The sequence below is a fragment of the Passer montanus genome, unplaced genomic scaffold, assembly GCF_014805655.1.
Source record: "Passer montanus isolate IOZ18808 unplaced genomic scaffold, ASM1480565v1 scaffold95, whole genome shotgun sequence".
Taxonomy (NCBI): domain Eukaryota; kingdom Metazoa; phylum Chordata; class Aves; order Passeriformes; family Passeridae; genus Passer; species Passer montanus.
In genome coordinates, this window is record NW_024374923.1 from 1,631,287 (window position 1) to 1,655,602 (window position 24,316).

The 24,316-nt window shown below is 39.3% G+C and overlaps 3 protein-coding genes across 5 annotated transcripts in view; 1 reads left to right on the plus strand and 2 right to left on the minus strand.

Moving 5' to 3' along the window:
• Positions 1-6,260, plus strand: part of TBC1D9 (TBC1 domain family member 9) — a 48,346-nt gene extending 42,086 nt beyond the window's left edge. Inside the window, exons 17-21 of the mRNA XM_039696119.1 lie at positions 747-812; positions 2,056-2,142; positions 2,775-2,849; positions 2,989-3,089; positions 4,024-6,260. Of these exons, the coding sequence (XP_039552053.1) occupies positions 747-812; positions 2,056-2,142; positions 2,775-2,849; positions 2,989-3,089; positions 4,024-4,746 (1,052 nt within the window). The 3' untranslated portion in view covers positions 4,747-6,260. The remainder of the gene's footprint in view (positions 1-746; positions 813-2,055; positions 2,143-2,774; positions 2,850-2,988; positions 3,090-4,023) is intronic.
• Positions 1-24,316, minus strand: part of SCOC (short coiled-coil protein) — a 702,416-nt gene that overhangs the window by 598,274 nt on the left and 79,826 nt on the right. The window lies entirely within an intron of this gene.
• Positions 3,137-20,355, minus strand: ELMOD2 (ELMO domain containing 2). 3 transcript variants are annotated; one of them, XM_039696134.1, is made up of 9 exons: positions 20,137-20,355; positions 19,007-19,035; positions 18,314-18,408; positions 17,452-17,581; positions 16,496-16,629; positions 15,878-15,946; positions 15,000-15,133; positions 7,359-7,428; positions 3,137-3,514 (listed from the first exon to the last, which is right to left on the minus strand). In XM_039696134.1, exons 1-8 carry the CDS (start codon positions 20,279-20,281, stop codon positions 7,364-7,366), a joined length of 801 nt encoding a protein of 266 aa, XP_039552068.1. In that variant the 5' UTR covers positions 20,282-20,355; the 3' UTR covers positions 3,137-3,514; positions 7,359-7,363. The 3 variants fall into 3 exon arrangements, with proteins under 3 accessions (XP_039552068.1, XP_039552067.1, XP_039552066.1); XM_039696133.1 differs by having other exon boundaries at positions 3,137-3,772; XM_039696132.1 differs by lacking the exons at positions 3,137-3,514; positions 7,359-7,428 and adding an exon at positions 10,282-14,639.

The following is a 24,316-nucleotide window of genomic DNA, read 5'->3' on the forward strand; positions in this document are numbered from 1 at the left end:
CCACACTGTAGTTTGCATAGCAGAGGTACGCTGACATGGTCACCTATAAGGTAAAATAAATCTCTGCACAATCTAATTAATTCATTTTTTATGGATGACATGTCACAACAAGTGAGATTTATGAAAAAGTCTGATCATCGGTTATTTGATTACTTCAAAATTAACTACTGTCCATTTAATTAATTGGAAGGGGGGGCTTCAATAGACCTCTTGGATTTCATACAGCTAATTCTAGTGTAGTCCAGAAACAAATAGAGGTTGATGTGGAAAAATCACTAGAAAGTATTGCCTAAACATCAGTTTAGCCCATGGCTAAGCTATGATAAATGCTGTTTATTTGAATTTATCTCTTTTTATTTTTTTTTCCTGTAAATATCTTACTGCTCCGAGACATGTGATGTTATTAGATCCTCAGATCAGAAAGTTTGAAGTCCACACAAAAAAGGTATTGTTAAGTTCCAGCTGGAGGCCTTTCTGAGTGATAATGCCAAAACCATAGACAGTTCTATGAAATAGGCATTTAAGAAAGGACCCAAGATTGAAGTGCAAAATTCAGGGTAGATTTGTCTGTGTTCTCTTACTGTTTTTACTGTATGATCTTAGAAGTCCAGTGACTGCCTCATGATCTTGAGCTTTAAAGGGGTCCAGTACTTCCCAGAGTGAATGTAGCAGCTGTTACTGTGGCAATAACAAATAAAATGGCATAGAATGCTGAACAGTAATGTACTGCATGTAATGTTGTTTAGGTGCAGCATGCCATGGAGATCTTACAGAGAAGCTGAAGCTACTGTATAAAATGCATGTGTTGCCCGGTAAGTGAATGATGTTAAAATAGCTCTTGTTTTGCTGAGAACAGGAATTTGGAGCAGAGTTGTTTTTTACTGGCTTTCCCAATTAAAAATTAATTTGTGGGAACGTAGTTGTTTATGCAGCAGTAAAATAAGGAAGCTTTCACTCTAACCAGACAGATTGGGAAAGTCTGAAAGCACCCTCACAGCCCTCAATTGCTCCCTCCACATATAAATGTCTCTTGCCTGTTACAGCTGGGGTTGGTGATATCCTCCAGGCACAAATCCAGTGTTCTTCAACATATGTTACCATGATGCACTCTATTTAAGGGTTCCAAAATTAAGCTAGTTTGAAATGTTCCTGCATGTCCTGGATCCATATTTCTGTCCCCAGGCTTTCTTCTTGGTTTCCCCTCTGGGCTGACACAACTGTTTGTAGAGGGAAGCTCCAGGTTGTTTCTTAGATATGTTTTCCAGGGAGCTGTACAATCCTGGACTCAGCTAAGAAAGAGAAGCAGTTCAGGGTGGACAGGGGATGAAAACAGTTCTGAAAATTCTGTACTGGAACTGTGTCCTGTCTGGCTGGTCGTGCACATGCCATAAAGAACCTACTGCTGTCCTTACTGAACATGCACTTTAAGAACATTGCTACTGCTTGGGTAGTTTAATTCTTGTGCACATCTGCATGCTCTGGTAAACATATCTAAAAACTTTGAGAGGACATTCACCTTTCCATGCTTTGAACATGGCTGATTGCTCCCAGGTGGTTTTGCTTGGAGGTAGGCCTGAGGGATTCAGTAATTTAAATGGGAAAAAATACTTCAAATACTTTGTAAAAATACTTAAAATATAAAAAGAAATTGAACTATTACAAAAAAAAATATATGTTTTTAAGAATGCAGCTTTTCATATTTGGGGACTGGCAAGCTCATTCCAAATGATGACAGATTGTTTCCAGGTAGGAAAGAGAGCAAACCCTGCTTAGGACACACTGAGCTGTATAGAAGAAAGTAATGGAAGCAGGCATGGGAAGCCAGCCTCTGGAAGCAAACAGCTCCTTGTGAGACAGTATGGGATGTTGGAAAGGAGACAATTCAGTTCCAGTTGTTCATCTCCTATGAGTTAAAAAGAGATGATGCCTAGCCCATCACACCCTCATACTTTTACTTTTAGAAATTTACATTCTTAAATGTATTAATGGAAATACCTTTCAGTTTTTAATTAAAGGATGAATTTTTTAATGAAAGAATCTTACTGTGTTGCTTAGATCCATCCCCTGAGCAAGAAGAGCCAGACTCTGCTTTTGAAGCTACTCAGTACTTTTTTGAGGACATCACACCAGACTGTACACATGGTAGGCATCTTTTGTCTCGGGCATGAGAAGATGAGGTGATGCATTTCAATCAACATGTCTTTTTAGGGAGCTACTTTTTAATTGGATTAAACTTAAAAAACCAAGAGCAAAAGATACATCAAAATGTAGTTCAATGGTTTGAAATCTTATGTGCCCTTTCTTGTGATACTTCCTCTTTCTTGTGATACTTGATGTGAAGTTTCTTTTTGATTCAAGAAAAATATAACTCATCCTTCAGTTTATAAGTGGGAGGAAAGTTGTTTGAAAATACAGGTAGGAGTTAAGAGTCTAGAAATGGCAATTTCAGTTCCTGAGAGGCAAAAGAGGATGCACTAGCATAATCACCAAATATGTATCATGCTAGGAGGTGTGTTGTGTTAGCACGGATTAATCATTGTACTACAGGGACAAAACCTAAGGTTGTCCCAGCCTAATAGTGATATTATAAATTAAATGGAATTTGTTGGCAGGCTTAAGGGTAAGCAGAACCATAATTTATTCCTGTAATTTTTACTCTGCTTTTTTTGCAGAGTTTGTAAATATTTGTGAACATTTTGTTGTTTTGCATGAAAACAATGTGTGTATCTAAACCCACACTGATCTCTCTCTCCCCCTGCCCCTCCGCTCCCTAGTTGTTGGCCTAGACAGCAGGAACAAACATGGAGTAGATGATGGGTTTGTTACAGTGAGTCTGAAAACAGACAAAGGTATGCTTGGTGTCTCCTTGTGAGTTACATCTTTCATTTCATGTATAGATGCTCCTTTTGAAAATGGGGAATAAAGGTAATAATTTGAGGTTTCTTCATGGACTTTTTCCTCCATCTCTGGGTAATTTGTTGGCAATAGGCAAGAGGAGCTCACAAGAGAATCGAAATTACCTGAGAATGTGGAGCCAAGAGAATAAATCCAAAGCAAAAAACACAAAGGACTTACCCAAGCTGAATCAGGTACTTCTGCTGCCACTTACTTTTAATTAAATTTAAACTTTCTTCACATATCTATAAATATTCAATGTCTTAACACTGAACAAAGGTTTTATTTTGAGCAGATACATTTTTACCATATTAGCAGTCAGCTGATTGCAGAAGTTTATTGTTTACAAAATACTTTAACTGGCATTCAGCTCCCAAAACATCCCAAAAATGAGATACACACATATAGCAATGGTAAAACATATTATTTTGATCTCTAGACAAAGGATGTGACTCTGAATATCACCGGCCAGCTCTTAATGTCAATAAGCATAATCTGAAAGTAGTATTTTATGTTTTGTAATTTGTACTGATGGTCTCATTCCTCTCAGATGCACAGCTGCTGAGGAGATCCACTGGGATAGCTGTTTCTTCCAGAGCATGTAGGGAAGGTTTATTTCCTGTAGAACGGTGATTCTTACTTAAGATTTACCCTGAGCAAATATTCCCATCTAATTTATCAATTTGAATTTCAAAAGACTCTTGTATCCAACCAAGTTACTTCTCTCAGCTAAAGAGTGTTGCAGGTCTTCATTTTTCATTACTTCTCATCAGTTTTAGTAAACCCTTAGTTATACTTAGCATCGTTCCTACCAGAAAATCCACCAAAATGAATGAATGCAGTGTCTCTCTGCTCACCCTCCGTTGCCCTCCTGTGGCTGCAGAGAAGTGTATTTGTGATATGTTGGACAAAATATCCAATAATTTATTCTAAATACCTTTAAGAAATGCAACATATCTGACTGCCCATAGAAAATGCTTCCTAGACTGCACCTGGATTATTTCAAATTTCACTTTAGTCACATAAACTCTTGTGTCCTGCCTCAATCCCAGACTTTTAAAACTGGTTTGAAAGATGTCAGGATGATTTTTTTCTACTCTTGTTAATGTTCCTTCCCCCTGTGTTTAGGGGCAGTTCATTGAGCTGTGCAAGACAATGTACAACATGTTCAGCGAAGACCCCAATGAGCAGGATCTGTACCATGCTACTGCTGCCGTGACGAGTTTGCTGCTGGAGATCGGGGAGGTCGGGAAGCTCTTCAGCATGCAGCCCCCCAGTGACACAGACAGCAGCAACAACTGCAGCAAAGCCATTCAGAGCGAGCTGTTCCTGAAGAAGGAGCACCAGCAGTACCCCCTGGAACAGCACAAGGCGTTCCGGGGCAGCCTCGGGGCCAGCGAGGAGGAGGCCGCGGGCACCGACAGTGCCCTGGGCATGCAGATGGAAGACATTAAGCTGGAAGACTCCTCTCCCAGGGACAATGGAGCCTGTTCTTCCATGCTCATTTCTGATGATGACACGAAGGACGACAGCTCCATGTCCTCCTACTCGGTGCTGAGTGCGGGCTCACACGAGGAGGAGAAGCTGCACTGCGAGGACATCGGGGAAGACACGGTTCTGGTGAGGAGCAGCCACACCCCTGCCCTCCGCAGGAGCACGAGCATCGACAGGGACTGGGCCATCACCTTTGAACAGTTTTTAGCCTCCCTTTTGACTGAGCCAGCGCTGGTTAGGTACTTTGACAAGCCTGTGTCCATGATGGCTAGGATTACTAATGCTAAAAACATCAGGATGAGGGGTAAACCAATAACCTCGGCCAGTGACTATGAAATCTCTACTATGTCGGGATAAATGGCAGTCGGGTTTTTTATTTAATTTTTTCTTTTTATTCTCTATTTATTAGTACCTGGCAGAGGCCCTGGTATTTTCAAAACATAGTTGTTTTCACTAATGTGAAAATGTTGGGGTGCAAACATAACTATCTTCAAGTATAATCACTCTTTCTGTGGGAAATGTTACACATGCAAATTTTATTCAAAATACAGAAAAAAAATGCTTGTCAGTGAAGTGTGTGTATTATTAATATTGCTGTCAGTGTATAACGGTAAAGATTAGTTATTAATTTCTAAATGTAAACTTAATGCCAGTATTTATGAGAATTTTTAAAATAGACATATATAGAGATCTGATGCTTGGGGGAAAAAAAAAAAAGGGCAAAATGGGAAGAACATAAAATTTAAAGGGACACTGTCAACCTGAAAAGGACCTGGGTTGAAAATAAATTCCAGGCAACATCCTTGAAGCATAATTTTATTTAGTATAATTTTTTTCCAAAGAGGCTTTGAGCATATGCTTTGATTTTACTTTTCTGACTATATGAAAGACCACTGCTAACTTCTCTGCCTGAGACTGGTATGCTCAAGTGAAAGTGAGAAGTCCATCCCAACCTAGCTGCCACACATGAAATGTGGATAAATGTGATGGTTTCTGCGTGTTTGCCTTTCCCTGGGGTCAGCAGAGAGAAAACCCTTTCCCAGCTGGGGCCACCAAAGGAAGATCTCCAGCATGACCCTGCCCAGGGCTGTATTCCTAACCAGTGGACTTGGAAGCTTTGCTGGTGTTCTCCAAAGACAGTTGTATGCAGGTCCCAGAACAGATTGGTAGAGTCTCTTTTCAAAATTTGAAGTTTGTTTTTAAAAGCTTAGGGAAAAAAAGTATATATATCTGCTTCTAAGGCTGGATCTACAGCAAATATAGCTTAGTTCTTAAAACTAACCTTTACCACCAACCTATTATATCCTTGTTAGATTAAGAAAATAAAAGTCTGTATTGCATAAGTCTTTATTTACTACAGTGTAAAGCAGCAGTAATGAAAAAAAATCTGGAAAATAATGTAACTGAATGTTTAAATCTTACTGAGAACACTGTCACTTTATATGAAATGAATAGTATCCTGTATTGACTTACTGAATAATAGTGTTAAAATGAAAACTGGAGCACCTGCACTTTGAATCCTTGCTTTTTTTATACAGGTATTTGGGATTTTTTTTTTTAGGTTTTGTTAGCTTTTTTTTAAATTCATATTTGTTTGTTTCAGGATCATGCCTACATGCCTAATCTTTATTTGCTGTTTTGAGAATATTTTCTGTAGAATACTGTTGATTTTTATACTCCTGTATAATACTGCATCCATGTAACTTGCAGATTTTTTTAACACAAGCTATGTTTAATTCTTTTGTTTTAAAAGAATGCTTTTGAACTGTCAGATTAAGTGGTTTTTAACCACAAATAGGTAATGTGAACAAATAAAGTACACTCTGCACAGATTTGATTTTTAACTATTAAAGTCATGCTAAGAGGGAAAATGAGGTGGTTGTGCTTTATTACACAGACAAATGTTAGTATGTCTACTGTATGAAAAAGCACTGCAGCCTTTCTGCTATGACTGTGGATGGGTTTACACATGTATTAAATAATGATATTAATTGGAAGCCATAATCACCATTTTGAATGCTACTACTTTGTTTTAATTTAAGATGCCAAGGCCAGAGTGGGGGCTTTATTACAATGTCTGGCAGCTGAATAATGGAAGTCTTCAGCACTAAGAATTAACATCCTTAAGTGGACTACTGACCTTTTTAAGTTTGCAGATCCCTAAAATATTTCTCTTTTAAGGTGTCTGTTATGGTAAAGTGAATTTAAGCCTATCAGCAAGTTACACACACCCCATGGGACACACAGGACACAGCTCCGGAACATTTTCCTTTTAAGAGCTTATCAGCTTTGTTCCCACCCCACCCACACAGTAGGGGATGCAATAGCTGACAAGAATTATTTTGCTGTTCGGGCTCCTGTAACAAGAAGAGGCATCCACAAGTGGATCTCTGGTGTAACATGAGCCAGTTTACAAGGCTGCTTCTTTTTGTTTTGCTCCAGTAGCCTTGTCCTTTTTAAGAGTGGCATTGCTATAGGTAGCAGCCAGGTGAGCTGATCTTTTCCAGGTTTGTTTGGATGAGGCTGCCCACTTGATCAGGACCACCTGGAAGTTGGTTATTTGATGACAAGTTCTGCTGTTCCCTGTTCTTTAGTAGCAGTGTGGGAGCTGGTGAACAGAAAGCTACACAAGAATTCAGCTGACCAGCATACAATGGCATGAAACTTCTGGGAAAATGTGTAAGTATTTTTAAAGGCTTATTGTTTGTGCCGGTGTGCTACACAGTGAGTATGGCTTCAGAAATACCTATGTCTTGTGCTTTTTGTGCTTGGAGATGCAATCTCTATTCTGTGAATTGCAGAGTTCAGTTTGGGCTGCTGTTTTAGAGCTTTTTAGTAGGCTATTTTATATAGAACTTCCACTACTTAAAAAAAAACAACAAACAAAAAAATTGAGAAGAATATTTCTTTATGGCTGTCTTTCAGCTCAGTAAGAAGCTGTTGACACCTGGAAGTTCTGTGGTACTTACCTCCTTCATTGTAGCATCCTGCAATCTTGCAGCTCCTGAGTTCTAGGTGTTAAGAGATGAGGGTTGAGACCTGCAAACATATTTGTTACACGAGTTGTGTTACACAGATAAGATGCTCATTACGTGATGTATTAAACCTACTGGAAAATGACATCAAAACTGTTGCAAAGAGAGAAGCACTTTGTGAGTTCCTACACAATGATTCTGGAGCTTCTGTTACAGTAGAAGTCAGGTGTTCTGTCATAAATTCAGGTGGTGGAGGCTGGTGTAGGATATATAGTGTGGAATATAAGGAACTGTGGGAGAAAACAGGAGCAGCCTGAAAGCAGCTGGTCTGGCAAAGATGGTGCTTTTGCAGCCAGGTCTAGTACCTCCTAGTCCTAGGTGGTCCTAGGTACTCCAGAAGCTTCTGGAGGAGGGCCTGTCAGAGGGTCTTCATTACTAACCTTTAATTTTGCAGCATCAGAATGGAACTGTGGTAACTGGGCTTGTCAGCAGTAGCTGCCATACAGTAACTGACAAAACATCAGGAGGAGTTTTAATTCCATCAGAATACTTACAGCAACACAACAAAGCTCCTGCATAAACACTAAATCTACAGCTTGTCTGAATGCAGAAGCAGTAGGTCAGGGAAGGCTGTCCAAGTGTATTAAAGCAGGGAGAACAGCTTGACCTGTTGTACGTGCCCTGGTGAATCCCAGTGCTGCTGCACTTCTGGCATCCCTGTAGTGCCCAGTCTGTTCCAGTTCTTGGTAATCCAGTAACAGGGGATGCTGTAGCTAGAAGACACCTTTTATCAGAAATTAGCTATTAACAATAAAAAGTAGTTTATGTGTTGCACCCATTTTGGTAAGAAACATGGACTAGTTGGGCATAGAGCAAAACATTTTGAACAAATGAGAAGATACTGAGGAATGGTGTATGAGTTGGTAGGTCAGCTTAGCCTTTGGCAGTGTGCCATGGTACTTGGCTTGGTTAGATGCTGAGGTTCTAGTGTCCCTTCAAATCCTGGTGTCAGCTCCTGGTGCTGAGGGAAAGGACTGCTCCGTGACTAGAGCTCACCATTTAGCTGAGCAGGAGTGTTATGGTGAGACTGAAAGTGAAGCAGTTGTATCTATTACTGAGCTTTATCCTCTCGTTGGAAAAAACATTCCTATGCTATTTCTGTTTCTTTCAACTAGAAGGTAGCCTTGAGTCAAGTGTTATGTACTTCAAACTGCAAATGTGACTTTTAACATGATGGTTTAACTCCAGGCAGCCACCAAGCCCCAGGCACCCACTCTCTCCCTCCCCCACCAGTGGGATCAGAGTGAATTGGAAGGGTAAAAGCTGGAAAACTCATGAGATGAAGACAGTTTAACAGGGAAAGGAGAAGCCACACACAAGCAAAGCAAAGCAAGGAATGAATTCCCTGCTTTCCCATGGGCAGGCAGCTGTCAGCCATCTCCAGGAGAGCAGGGCCCCATCACATGTAACTTGCAAAAGCAAACACCATCCTTCATGCGCCCCCTTTCCTTCTTCTCCCTTATACACTCAGCATGGTGTCACATGGTCTGGAATATCCCTTTGGTCAGTTGGGATCACCTGTCTGGGCTGTGTCTCCTCCCACCCTCCCAGGCACCCCCAAATTCCTCCAGTGGGGCAGGACAAAATTCAGAAAATATCTTGGCTCTTTGGGAGCCCTGCTCAGCAATAAGGAAAACATCTCTGTGTTATCTGTAGCCTATGTAGAGTACAAATCCGAAACACAACCCCATATCAGCCTCTGGGAAGAAAATTAAATCTACCCCAGCCAAAACTGCCACAATTTAAAATGTTGATTTATTCGACAGAAAAGCCAGAAATTGGCCTGACAGCAAATAATAACAAAACTGAGGCAGAGAACATTTCACTGGCAAATGGTTAATAATAGAAAATTGCAACATGTGCTCATAGCAGCAGCATCACTGTGCAAGAGTGGCTTAGAGCTGGGAATACAAGCTGTGAAATACAGCTTAGTCAGTCTTAAGAGCAGTGCAAGATGTTCCTGATACATGGTGGCAGATCTCTCAGAAGTATGTCACTTCAGAACACAATTAAGATTTGGTTCTTCTCTTTCCTGTGGTACTCAAGATCTCAGTTTAAAATTTCCTGAATAGCTGCCTGCTTGTCCTATTTTCTAAACACATTTGCATAACTGATCCACCTGACATTTGGAGCTTGGAGGACTGGGATGTTCCTGTAGTGGCAGGGCCTGTCTGTGCTGCTGCAGAAATAAAAAAACACTATGGATGAGATCTTGTTCTCATGGAATGACACTTCAGTACCTTAATAGAAGCGTTTGTTCTTCAGAATTCAGGAGGAGGAGTAAAGGCTGCCTGAGAGATACAAATAAACGAAAAAAACCCCAAGATACAGAGTCTGAAAAAAAACCAAACAACAAACCAACAGCACTTGAGGGTTTCTATCTCCAGAGTTGTTCTCTAGCTTTTCAATTTTGTTCCTCCTGAGCAAAAATGCTCAGATTTTGAGTTGCCTCTGAGAGTTAACTTCCAGGTCCTTCAAATAAAGTCATTGTTGTGGGGCTTTTTGGGGTTTGGTTTTGGTAGGGGCTTTTTCTTGTGTTGTGGATTTGTTTTTAAATTTTTTCTGTGCTTTTTTTTTTTTTTTAGTCTGAGACAGAGCTTCTTTTCAAGTGAAGATGTTAAAAGCAACTGAAATGAATCAGTAATAAACCTCTACCACTTGCAGCAGAGCACAGCAGCCCATCTGTGTAACAGGATCGAGAACCAAGGATCTCTTAGCAAGCTGAAGGCAAGTCAGGAGGATGGGGGGAAGAAAAAAGTAGGACAAAGCTTCCACTCATATCCCAGTGCAGGTACATGAAACTGACAATTGTTACATTTTCTAGCAGGCCAAAGACACGACTGTTGACAGTATTTTAGACTAACCCGTTCTTTATTTGCTACCATTGTAAACATCTCTATTACACAGACATCACAGTACACATTATTGCTTTTATATTGTGGTAAACAGGAATTCCGATTAGTACGCAGCTGTCTAAGCACATTGTTGTAAGAAGGAATTGCCCACAAGTCATCTTGGGCTGGGTTGTTCTTAATTCCCTAGAGAAAGACAGTGCCTAGACTGGCACAAGAAACATCAGTCCAAAGATGGGTCACCATGGTACTACAGCAACACAAACAAGAATGACAGAAGGAAACCACAGGCTACAGCTTCACCACACATCACTAGCAGTATTGTCAAGGATGCTGACTGCTCAGCTCCCACCTAACTAAACACAAACTTTTTCATCGTAATTCCTAAAAAAAAAAGGCTAAGTAATTTATTTTGTGAAATTTTATTTAAACCAGGACGGAAAAATCTGGAAAACCAATGGAGCTGTGTGTGTGTGTTTTAATTTTTGTTGCATTTTTGTTTTGTTTTGTTTTTCAAAGACTGAAACTATTTATCTGGGGTGTTTAAATTGGCCCCTTTTACTATTGCACTTAGGACAAAATGCCCTATTCTTCACATGGCTGTATCAGATGACTGGAGCACAACCAGTTTAAAAAGATTGTTTATTTCTTCCTATGTAGCACTGTCTTCAGATGGCTTTCCAATCAAGTTAGTTACTTCTGAAACAATATGTTTACTTAGTGAAAGACTAGATTTTACATTTGCTTGTAGTAAACTTCTGCTTATCTCCAGATTAATTTGTTCACAGAGTGGCACCATGTTTCAAGCATACACTAAATAACAAAAGTGAAGGTAGTTTGTTAAACATTTGCTACAGGGACAACAACAAATTTAGAAAACCACCTTGTCTCCAGTTTTATTTTTTTTTAATACTATTGCATAAAAGTTTTCACATAGTGAATGTTTTAAAGAGGCAGCAGGTTAGAAAGCTAATAGCACTTGCAAGTTCTAGTAAGATAATATGTATTTAAAACCTGATGGTTAATAAATAATAATTTACTGAGATTTTAAGACTCTTAGAATAACCTGTGAGCAACAAATTCTGATGTTCAAGATTATATCAACTTGCAGAAAAGTGGCCTACCTCCATTTCCAGTCTTCCATAACCTTAGGATTGTCACCTTACAACAGAGTTAGCATAAAATACCACTGACTAGTAAAGCCTTGTTCTTGCCTTCTCTAAACACAATTTTACCTATTTCAATACATTTTCTAGCTACCACCATAATACAGTTAACTTACCAGGGGTACAAACAGGGACAGCAGTATTAGTCTACATATAGTGAGTGACTCCTAGACAGAATTACTGATTGATCACACAAAACCACATGCAAATTCTAACTGTGTCCTGGAAAGGTATACTGGAGCCTAACATAAACATTCACCTTAATTACTACATGCACACTAATGTATTCCCTTATGTCTCACTCATCTGATGATGGCTGGGTTTACTGCCACAGTTCACTTCCCAGATCACCCATTGATTTAAGAAGAAAAAAAACTAGCCAAGATGCATCTTATTATAAGCTTGAAGTACATTTGACACTAAAACATCTCAGGTGTGTGATAGGAACCCTGAGACTCTATGGCTGGGCTTTAGAAGCCTCAGCAATAGTTAAATGTCAGTCTCCCAGTGAACAAGGAGCCCAGTGCTGGAAAGACAAGGCTGTAGATTACTTTTGCAACTGTTGGGGGAAAAAGAAAAAAAAAAAACCTTGCAGGCGTAGCTCGGGGAGCCTTTACAGATTGCTCAATTTTGTAACTAGCTGGCAGGCAGTAGATGAAAACAAATAGCATCTCCTTGCTGCTGCTGCCAAACATAATTGGGATCACTTCTCGAATTCAAAAAGTCAGTTGTGTTTTGCTTGCAAAGGAGATCTACAAGCAGTAGAGAAAGTTACTAATGAAGACAAACTCAACAAAAGTAACTACTTGGGCCACTTTCCTTGCTTGGATTTTTGGCATGTCCAGGGTCTGCAAAGGTCAGAGAAACAGAGCCGCACCACAGGACATGAACCCCAGAATACTCTCCACAGCACCTCAGTTCTTCATTGGCGAGTATTCCAGGATCCACGTCCAGGGGAGTAGCAAAAGAACTGGGCCTCCCATTGTCAGTTTGGATCTATTCTGGTCAAACCAGGGACAAACCAGGGACAAACCATAAGTACTCTGCCTGTGCACATCTTCACAGTGTTGGTGTTGTTGTTTTTGGGGTTTTTTTATATTGGTAGAACAGCATCAACCCAACAGAGGTAAGACTGAACCCTTCCCCACCCTGAACACATTCAACTTGTCTGACTCTCGTCTGTACCTAAGGTATCATAAAAAGAAAAGAGAACTGTGTTACCCCACACACAGGTACTGTGGGCCCTGATCAGAAGCTGCCCCAAAAGCAAGAGATCCCCGTGTTTAGGGGATTGAGAGCACAAGGGTGGGTGCAGTGCAACAAGTCACTACTCACACAATTACAATCACAGAATTACTGGGGTGGGAAGGCACCTCTGGGGATCACCAAGTCCAACCCCCTGCCTAAAGCAGGGCCCCTCAAAGGAGGCTGCTTAGGGCTACGTCCAGGGGGGTTTTGATGATCTCCAAGAAATGCAGTATTACATATGGTATTTCATACTTATGTAGTGTAATAACACTCATTACAAACAGAAGGTTGTCATTTTTCAGGTGTTTTTTTTTCCTCATGCTTCCATTCATCGTGTTTAATGCTTATATTGTTCAGGAATCTCTTCTGGAGTAGTCATTGACTAGAAATTAACTAACTAGTTTACCTGAGATGATTAAAAAAAATATATGAAAGCTTGTACCAACATACAAATTTTGTGCCACTGTGAGCTATTTAGGTACACGGTGAAAAAATCTTTCTCACACTACTCAAGTTTCTAAGGCTGTGATCTAGTTAGAAGACTCAAAATAAAAAGCTGATTGAAAACAGCAGAAGGCACTTATTTAATAGAAGGTCTTAGAAAACAAAATGATGGTCATACCAAATCCATTTAAAGTTGCTCTGAGCAATAATTAGTCACAATACAGACATGCAGTTCTATCTATTAGATTGTCTTGAGGATGGCAAGACTAAGAAACACATCAAAGTTGCATCCCCTCCATGGAAAATATATTTTTAGACTTGTACTCAGATGTAAATTTATTTTTACAAAATAAGGATTGCAGCTGCAATAAAGGAGTTTTTAAAAAATTTATAAAATGGCTAAAGAAAATCTGCTGTACCTCCCACTAAGAAAACCCCCTTAGCTGCTAAAAGAAAGGGCTGACAACAGATTCTGAGTCAATCATCCTCATCATCTGAAGTCAGATTAGAAAGAATCAAAAGCTTTTAAAATAGGAATACTTTAAAAAAGAGTAGCTTTAGCCTGAGGATCTTATCCTCATGCTGATGACACGTGGTTCTTTTTGTTTGTTTGCAAACTAAACTACTTTCAAGCACAGGAATTGGCTAGTACAAATCTATAGATAAACTTCCTTTCCAGAAGTAATTTCTAGTAAGTACTAGAATACAAGTAAGTACAACATGCTGATGGATTAACCCTCTTTTCCAAAATTATAAACAAATAATAAATCTCCTTTGAGGACCTCTTAATTACAAAGAAATTTAACACTGTTGAGTGAACGATCAATGACATATAAAGGAAAAAGAACACAAAAAATCTAAACCAACAATTTCAACTAAAAGCTGACTTTAACCGTTACAAGGTTGGAATGTGAATTCAAATTTGAAAAGTACAACTTAAACTGTCTTTTAAAAGACCATTAACAGTCAAACCCATTCATAGAAAATATGATGCAGCATAAATATCTGCTTCATGTTTCTATAATAAGAAGTATTAAAAAAAAAAGTAAAAGTAAGCAATCCAGAGGTTCTTGAGATTTTTGGGTTGTTTTTTGTGTTGGTTTGTTGGGTGCATTTTGTTTCACTTCCTTTTCAAAAAGCTGCCCTAGGAGAATAGCATAAAAATACCTGTAAACAGAGGTTGATTGTCCAAGCTTCCTTAACTGACTTTTGGTAATTTTCTTTTTCTTAATGTAAAAAAAAAAAAAAAAAGTTCTGTTGTTAGACAGTTTTTGGTGAAACACACAAAATTTCCATCCAAATGCATCACTCAATTTTTAATACAGAACCTCATATACTGCAGAGGAATTAAGGTTTCTTTGTATCTTGTAAGGTCAGTACCACATTGTAATCCAGTAGAAGTCCCTTAATTTTTTCATGGAATTTCTCTCTGTACTGGTTGAATTGCATAATGCTTTCTGGTTCCTCTTCAAACCAGAACTTGTCAAACTCATAAACTAGATAACCTGTGAAGAAAATAAAATACAGCCAGTCCTGGAGTGATCCTTTAGACTCTCTTCAACCCCTTAAAACAAGGCCTGTCCCATCCTGATCTACAGCAAGCTTTTGGATTCTCTAATAATAAATAAAAAATAAATCTGCAATTACTGAGTTTTCAGACTGGAGTATCTGAAATACAGAACGCCACAGAAATTATCCTTAAATGTACATTTCTGCAGCACAATGTTTAAGAAGCAGGTGCATTTCCAAGACAGAAGACAAACAGCTTACTCTGGCTAATGAGAAAAGAGTGGAAATGCACTCCAAAGAGCTTAAACTCTATGCTATGGCCTACCCTGAGTGCAAGAGCAGCTATAGATACTCACAGTAAAACTGATGGAAGTGCTCCATCTGTGGCAACCCAGAGACCATGTTGTAGAGATGACCCTTTAAAGCACCATTCTTGAGCAGGCTGTATGCCATCTCTGTCAGATTGATCCCAACTATGGCATAGGAGTATCTGCAACACAAATCATGGGTTCACATTATGGACTGAAAGACTTCAAAGGTTCCCTAAAAAAGTAAAAATTCATTAATTTGTGCCAATTATATACTTAGCTTATTGAGCAAAAACTCTCATGTATACTGTTCATAACAGAGTTGCACAGGGTAATGTTATTTACAATCAAAGTTTTTTGGTAGGTCATCGAGCTAGATGGATCAGATTATTATATCTGACTGGTTTGAGAGTATATTTCCCTGTAAAATCAGCTAAATGCTTAAATATGTGAGGTTTTTAAAAACAAATTTAAACAAACAAATCACCTGTTTGTAAGTACTTATTACACAGCAGAAACCTAGAGGGGAAAAAAAGGACCTTAAGAGGTAATCTAAACTATCCCAACACAGGATTAGTAAGAACGTGAAAAACAAGTATGAATTTCTAAATCTAATCTAAGTCTACTATAAATAAAACTAACTACAATGTTAAAGGCATTTACTATGTTAAATAAAGATGATATTTTGCAACATTTCTGCCCCCACAAATCAATTCCGAAAGGAAAAAAAAAAGCTGCACTTAGGTCCCAGCTAGAAATTGCTTTCTGTGTTTGGTTTCTCACACCTTTCTATTCTGACCCTTTTTTCATTCTTTAATGGAAAAAGCCCACATGTATTTTCCTCTTTACTTTCTGGACACATGTTTAGCAGTCTTCACTTCAGTTCTTACACAGAAGCAGCCAGAAAACATTCCAGAGTGACTTACCCCAGCTTTGGGTGATTTGACCGAGAAAGGATCTGACGAGCTTCATCGGTGTAATGCTTACTAAAATACCTGGCAAAGTAAAATATTATTTTAGATTCTTTGAAAAAAAATACTTTGTTCATGTCAACATTAAAGTCTGTACCTTTAAACTAAAATGGCACAAAATGAAAACCAAGGAAAAGGTAGCAAAATAAATTATATTCAGCATGAACTAATACTGTAAAAAAACCCAAACATTGTGATCTGAACATCAAATATTAAGTTCAACCTAGTCCAAAAGTCAGCTTAGCAAAGATATGCAAACTTGCCTATTTTTCATTACAGCAGGAATTTTTACATTCAGGTATTTTTAAAGCTTTTAAAAAGTTAGGTATAACCTCCCAACTCTAGCATAAGGCAACAAAAAATAAGGTGTCTTGGGCAAATTTCTGTCCCTTCCCTCACTTCTTGTCCTTATCCAACCACATCACATGTTTACAATGTGCAGCCACTAGAAATGTTGAACATACTACTTTCTATTTGCTCCCACTCCGTTTTTATTAGAAATAGCATTAGCTAGAGAAAATACAGATACTGAAAATGAGTTACAGAAAGAATGAAATACTTCTTTTCACTTACACCAGATTCACCAAGCCCAGCAGCCCCATTCCTCTGAAGTCTGTTTTAGGATCATCGCCTTGGAAGCCGATGTCACACCACTGTTTGCTGATTCTGGCCTTCAGGTTCTCGTGGGGCATCAGCAAATTCCAGAGCTGCACAAATATACTTCCACGTTATGCTGCTCAAGTATTCCAAGTCATATTAATTCAGACAAATTGCTGCTGCACACTAGAAACCAATCACCAGGTATTGAACAGGGTACAATCTGCATGCTGCTTTTTTCTGTCAGTGGCAATCTGGGGTCTGCTACTGCTACAATGGCTCACTTCAGCAATTATGTAAGTTGTTATATATAAGATTAAATATGGCAATTTCCCTTCACAGACAAAGATGCTGTATGAATACCAAAGAAACAAAGACTTTTTTCACTACAGAAATTAATTTATGCATCATTTTGTAACAGGACAGCTATAAACTGAAATAGAAATTCTCAATGAATACTCATTTAACATGTCAGTGTTGGGGCTTCCATAGCAAGCTGAGATAATTATGAAATTTTATCTTCCAGCATCAAACTATCTTCCTTGACATTGACTGGGATGCAGTAATAAGAAAAAATATGTGTATTTTTTATTTAGTAACTAGTGGTTTACAAAGTTAGACGTGTGCATAAGTTTATAAATCTTTTTAGTAGTGATTCTTCAGTGACGCATCACAAATTAATTTTTCTACATATATATTGTTGTTATGCCTGATTTCACACAAAGTAACTCCATTGCAAGTAACTCTAGTTTATTTTTTAACCTGAGGTTTTATTTTAATGTGTCATTTCTGTAGCTTGCAGTTCTGCTTTGCAGTTTGTAAGTAGAAAAAAGCTTTAAGCTGGTGAGAATGCTACCAATAAGTTCTTTCAAGGTGTTGGACTTGGAGTGGATAAAAACCAAACAGTACATGTATTTTAAAAGTTATTTCACCTCAATTAACTGTTCCTCGTGTTCCTCGTTTTCTGAATCATATGGGACCTTCCTTAGGTTCTCCACATTCAAATACAGTTTTTTATAACCTGATATCTGTAGCAAGGATATATGCAAATTTGTCTTAAACCTGAAATAATAATAAAAAAAAAACCACATAGAGAAGTTTTTAAATAGGCCTACTGAGCCATATATTCTAGACTGAATTACCAGGTAAGACCTTTCTTATGTTAATGCAATGTAAACACCAGAATTAGGAAGTGCTTTATGTGTATCTTTACAACTACAGCATACTGGTTAAGTACACTTGCAGACTTTAAACATCTCTAGCTGATTCCAGTGCTGCAGTCAGCCTCTATTACCTTCAATTATGGAGGAAAAAAAACCCCCAAAACTAAAATCTGTTATGGCACAAAACTCCATATATCATCCTGACCACTGTACCTTGACATACCCCCAAACTTTATTAAGTCTTACATACAAAAAGAAAAAAAGAAGAAATTTTGATTATTCCCTGTCACTCACTAATTATTATGGAGATGAATGCAAACATCAATCAGGCATCACTATATTCTCTTAAGTATATCTAAGTAATTATATAGTCTTGTAATCGACCTATGCAATGATCATGCTAGTTAGAAATACGGAGTAACAGAAGGGACTTGCAAAACAGAGATACAGCAATGCCAAATCCACATGAATTAAACTTTGTAATTTATTTTCTAGAACTGATGAGAACATAACCACACCTATTTTTCAGATTTCATTCAGAATACTTGCATTGAATATAAATATTGCTTCAGGTGAAGCAACTGGAGGAACGCGCAAACAAGAGAGAACAGAGAGAGGTTTCCAAACACACCTTGTGTCCTTCTGTTCAATCTTCTTCTCTTTCATTACATCTCTGACACACTTCTCCACTTCAGCTTCTTCAACATGTACAGCATTTCTTAGAACCTAGTTAATACAGTAAAGGACTTCATGAGGAATGAAGACATTATCTACTTTATTATTATTGCTCAGTTTCTGTGTACCTGTTGTATTATTTACTATAAGAGGAAAAGGGTCAGTTTAAGGCAATTGCCTAAAATGCACTGGCTCAAACTGCATATAAAAGATCTGCAATAATTACATGACAGCATGATTTGTACTTTGTCAGGCTGTAAACAACAATGTTCACATAGGAGTTGCATAAAGAATAAATGCAAAGCTGGAGAGCTGCTTGGTCTAGATTCTCGTTTGCTTTCAGGTGCTGAATTGAAATATGTTCTTCCTAATCTAGCTGAGACAAGTGCAGCCAAGAAAATGCTTCAGAATTAGGAGATATGTAGCTAACAAAGCTGAGATTTCAATGAAACAAATGTTTAAAGGGACATGGGATTATTTTTGAGAAACCTTAAATAAACCTAGCACACAGAACACAAAATTCCAAGTTCTCTCTGTCATTTACTCGTCTTCAGTTCACCCCTCTCAAAAAGTAAATGCATGTTTTATTCTTCTGGGATCTGTCACTGAAAAAAGGTTTTATTACAGTTTCATCTCTACTATCTCTTACCTTATTTTTTGATGATTCCAGTGAATGTTCTGCAATATGGAAAAAAGTAGATTAAATTGAACTGTTTTAAATAATTGATAATAAGTGTTCTTGCGGTATATAAGTACTATAAAATTTTACATCTCTTTTACATATGTAATAAAAAATTAATCAATCTTAAAATAAACAGTTTATCAGGTAACAAAATGTCTTAATTTACACAGATTTTTTTTAATAACTCTTCAGTACAATGCTGAAAGTAGATTTGGATTTTTTAAAGCATCAATTACATGTACAAAACAAAGACAAATTTGAAAAGATGTCAGGAGAGAAATATGTCAATTGATATTTTCCTGTTCTCAGACATTATTTCATTTTTATTACTGAAGAATAAGGAAGTACAGTCACTTCCGCAATTCATTGTAAAGCCACAAAAATGTTCAGCAGTTTCTTGAACTGCTGTTTTAGATCAAAATTCTGCATCAAGCAAAACTGTAAGTTAAATCACTCTTTCTTCCTCACCTCTGAAAAAATGCATTTATGTATATTCAGTGTGATTTTTTTTTTTTTTAGTAAAGGCATATACACAAAGTGATGGGAAAACTCTGGGGGAGAAGCTATGATTTCAGATTCTCTTTTTGATGACACTGGAATTTCCTCAGTAAGCAGACAAGGAAGCCAGCTCTAGCACTCATTCAGAATTCTCACAGGACAGCTGGGATGAAAGGAAGAGTGACAACACAATTCTGGGGATGCACACCAGGCACTGGTCTCCAGCTCCTGGAAAGCAGCAGGCTCAGGGGCACTACAACCCCGGGAAAGGAGGCTGTGGACACAAGGGGGTCGATTCCTTTTCCCAAGTAACCAGGGACAAGAGAGGAAACGTCCTCGGGCTGTGCCAGGGGAGGTTTGGGTTGGATACGAGGGCAAATGTCACTCAGGGCTGTCAAGCACTGCCCAGGGCAGCACTTCAGTCACCACCATCCCCGGAGAGATTTAAAGGACGTGTGGATGTGGCACTGGGAGACGAGGTTTGGTGCTGGGTTAATGGCCGGAATCGATGATCACGGAGCTCTTTTCCACGCGAAACGCCGCTGCGGCTGCTGCCGAACGCCGCGCTCCGGAGGCCCCGGCCCCGGCCCCTCCATTACCTACGCTCAGCGTCCGGCGCGCGCCCGCCTCCGCGCCGCCCAGGAGGCGCTGCAGCTCGCACTTGCCCGTCAGCAGCCGCAGGACCCACTTCAGCCAGAAGCGAAAGTAGTTGCTGTACAGGAACCGCCAGGCGTGAGCCCACATCTTCCGCGGGCGGCGGGGCCCGAACCCGGCCCGGCCCCGGGCCTTGCCCGCGCCCCCCGCGCGCCGNGCCGCGGCCCCTCAGAGCGCGGCGGGCAGCGAGCGGGGCCCGGCCGGCGCCCGCATCCCGCCGGAAGGAGCTCCCGACCTGGAAGTGATCGCGGGCACGGGAGGCGGCGGAAGTGCTGGCTGGGAAGAGGCTTCCTTTTCCCTCTGTGCCTTGTGGGCTAAGGGCGCTCCCGCTGCCCGCCCGCCTCCTGCCCCGCCGGGCCAGGCTGCCCACAAAAACCGGCCTGATCGCCCGGTGTGCAACAAGCCGATAATGAGGGGCACTCGAGGGACATCGAGTATCTGTTTCAGTGTTGCACAAGCCTGGCTGGTTAATCCACAGATCAAGCGCTCCAACTGTCAGAACTTCTACTATTTATACATTTTAGCAAACAAAGTGATTAGTGTTCATTAGTTGCAAGTCACACGATTCTCTTGTTAATCAGTATTCTGTTTGTGCTGGTTAATGGTTCTGCCACCTCTGGTGCTGATCAGTCCCGTGCTCAGTCCCTGTCTCCTTCGTGCCCCGTGGGTTTTTGTGTCGCTGCTCCGTGGGTCGGTCGGGATCTGCCCCTGCCGGAATTCCCTGTCACCCAGCTGGAGCCGATTTCAGCACAATTACCAAGTTGTCTTCGTTCGTTTCTTCCTTGTCTTGGGGATTCTGCCAGGTGTCCTTGTGGCCCCTGAATTCTGCATTCGTGGTGTGCACTGTGGGACATCCACTCTGTCCGCAGTGGCACATCCTTCTTCCCCAGCCTTGTTCCCTGGGTCTGAGAACACTGAAGCCTGTCCAGCCCTAAACCTTAACAAGTTACCAAAAAATAATTTTTGGTAGAACACCTGGACATCACCTAGAGCTTGTTGGGTGCTCTCTGTTTCATTACTTAAATCTCCCCTCCTGCTGATTAGGCTTGAAAGTAGATAAAGATCAAAACACCAAAGGCTATTCTTTCTTAAGAAAATTTTTACATATTTCACATCTTGCAACAGTTGGGCTAGATGATTTTAAGGAGTGTGTTACCATGGATCTTGCCTTGCCTTTGCTGAATGAAAGTTCAGCCTGAGTGTTCCATTTAGTTTCAGTCACTACTTCCATTGTATTGTAATTGATTGCTTCAGTAAGCATGGGTTGAACATGGAATTGTATGCAAAATTTGGAGTGTTGTAAGGGAGCTGGCAGACTTGCTTGACTGCATTCTGATATATTTTTTGATGTGTGGAAATTGAACTTACTTTTACACTACATCAAAAGCCACACAGCAGGTCTGATGGCCTATGTCCCACAGAGCATTTCAGAGCATAGACCAACTTGTTTGGCATCCTCTCTCTGGGTTCCTACGCTCACAGGGGTGCATAGTTTCATGTGGGGAAACCATTGATGTGTGAACTTCAGTTGTTTGCATATCTCATTCCTACATTTAGAAACTGTGAGGAGTGGTGGTGCATGTTGCATGTTAAGAGGCAATGTAAATGCTTAGTGAGCAATCTGACTTTCAAAGCCCTGGAGCACGGGGTGAAAATAAGCTTGAAAGTATTTATCTCTGTTTAAAAGTATTCTTACTTGGTGACAAGATGACATGATGATTTTATCACATTACTTATATATAAGTTGTTCCGAGGTAGCCAAACCCCAGGAAACATATATTAAAAAAATCAAAGATCCAGTGCCTTAGAACTAGTAACAGAAACTGGAGGAAATAAATTTGTCTGTATTGCAGGAGCTGGGTGTGAACTATAGGTCCCACCTAGTTTGTATATGAAACAATTCTGAGCAAATACTTGGGGAAAAAAAGATTGTGCTATACCTCCCATCTGACAACTTGGCAGCGCACTGCTGTGGTGATATTTAAACATAGCTAGGCTGAAATAATCTTGTCAGAGGAGTCCTGGCTACACCAGCAGCTGAAGAGCATTATTTTGATATTGGGAAGACAGAAGAATTGCAATAATGTGAAGAAATGTAAGGGTGGTCAGGTCCTTCCTGACAGTCTTTATGCCCACACATGGATTTCACTGAGGTAGTTTATTAGAAGTCTGAGCTAATGAAATTTTAGGAAGTCCAGCAGGTGCTTCCTTTAAGTGTGTGTGTGCACAAATAATACAGGGGATTTCTAGCTGATGAGACTCTTGATTTTTCAATAACAAAATTAAACTCTGCTGCTGCTGCTTCAAGGGTTTCCCTTTCCATGGGATCTTTTAAGGGGTTAAATAGCTTCATACAAATACGACATTATATTTATGCTTAAACAGAAATTACATTTTGTGTAGAATGTTAATAACCAAAGAAACCTTTACTACAGTTTCTGGAATTTGTTCCACTTTCTATTGTGATTTACTGTAACAATACATACACACAGTACAGGATTATTGTTTTATCAGCTCTCTTTGCTTCCAGTCTCCAGCAGTGATGTGTAGAATATCTGGTGTTGACAGTACATTGCCCAACACTTCTCTGTGATATAATTAGATTTGTTGAGGTAAGCTTGAGAGATTTTAAGGTGTTGGTTTAAATGAAGCACTTCTGAAATGTGTTTAAAAGATGCAAGTTTTAGTCCTACACTTATTTTTGCTCATACGATGTTTTCTTCGCTTTAAATCTGTATTTTAAAGTAAAATCTGTAACCAATTAATGATTTAAAATATTACAGCATGTTTTTTTGACAGTTTTTTTCACAGCTTTTTGTAAATTGCAAGACAGCAAGCATGTTTGATTTCGTATAAATGTTAGCACTGGGATCATGCAAGATGCTTCTGTATCATTATGTGCAGTCAATTAATAAATTATATTAAGACAGTCAAAAATACCATACAGTAGCTTAAAAAAAAAAAATCCACCTTCCTCTTGTGTTCGGTATTTTCCTTCAAATTTTACCTTCACAGAGACTTTGGCTGAAGTAAAGATCATAACCTGTTTACTTTTTGAAATCCCATTTATGGGGTGACCAGCAGGGCAAATAACCAGCAGTTGGATCTCTCTCTAGTCAGAAAACTTTCCATGGCAGCAGCTATCACGTATTACTACTGGTAGTTATTCTTTGTTCCTATACCTTTGCAGGTGAAGGACATGGAAAATAATCTGCTTGGCTCAGCCAGAAGCCTGTATTATATCAAATATTTATTTTAATGTTTCGTTTCTCTACCCTTGCTTACACAGGGATGTGTGAAAACAGTATAAAAATGTGGAGCAATCATCTGAGCAAGAAGAGACATTCACTTACAAAGCACAAGGACAAGCTTAGGAACTCTCTCTTGCTGGTAAGGAGAGCCAGTCCACTGAATCACTTTCTTGGTGTTAAATATTACAGGTTATTCAGCAACGTGTTCTTCTGTAGAGTCTTTTTAAACATAATCCATTTGTCAAAAATGCAGAAAGTCTGCTGATGGGAGGTAAAACTGCTCTGAAACAATTATCACCCCCCAAAACCCAAACACAACTTATTCCAGTTATACACAGTTCTTCAGCATGTGAAATAACATGAGGAGAGTCCTGGGAGAGAGATCCTGTGAAAGCATGAAGCAGATAAGGGACCCTATTTGCAAGTAGGTCCAAGTGCAGTGGAAGTTCATGACAGTTTCAGTCAAGAGACTTTTGATTATTTTTTTTGAGGAACATTTAATGCACTACCTCATTGAAAGTTAATGACCTAGTCTATGGTCTTGTCTTTTTTTTTTTTTTCCTTACTTGCTCTGAACATAAGCTAAAATAAAATGTGTGTTAGATTTCTGCAAATCCTATCTTCAGCAGTTTGACCACATCATTTACGTGTTCACTTTGGCTTTATTACAGATAGAACACCAACCAATAAAGACATTTTATTCATTATTTGGGGGGTATTTAATGCTCATTTGTTCCTCTTAGTTCTAAATCTCTATTTTACTGCAAATGTGCCAAAATCTACATTGACCCTCCATCAAAATTCATGCCCTGAGCTTTTAGTTTATTAAGTGGGAGAGGGACATGGTGATGGGGAGGCAGTAGGAGAAGAGGAT

Excerpts from the sequence above, each read along its gene's own strand:
- ELMOD2 (XM_039696132.1), bottom strand. The coding sequence starts at position 20,281 with ATGTGGGCTCACGCCTGGCGGTTCCTGTACAGCAACTACTTTCGCTTC. Across the intron at positions 16,630-17,451 it reads ACGAGGAACAGTTAATTGAG|CTCTGGAATTTGCTGATGCC; the intron begins GTGAAATAACTT and ends ATATTTGTGCAG. Across the intron at positions 14,640-14,999 it reads GCACTTCCATCAGTTTTACT|GTTATCTAGTTTATGAGTTT; the intron begins GTGAGTATCTAT and ends TTTTCTTCACAG.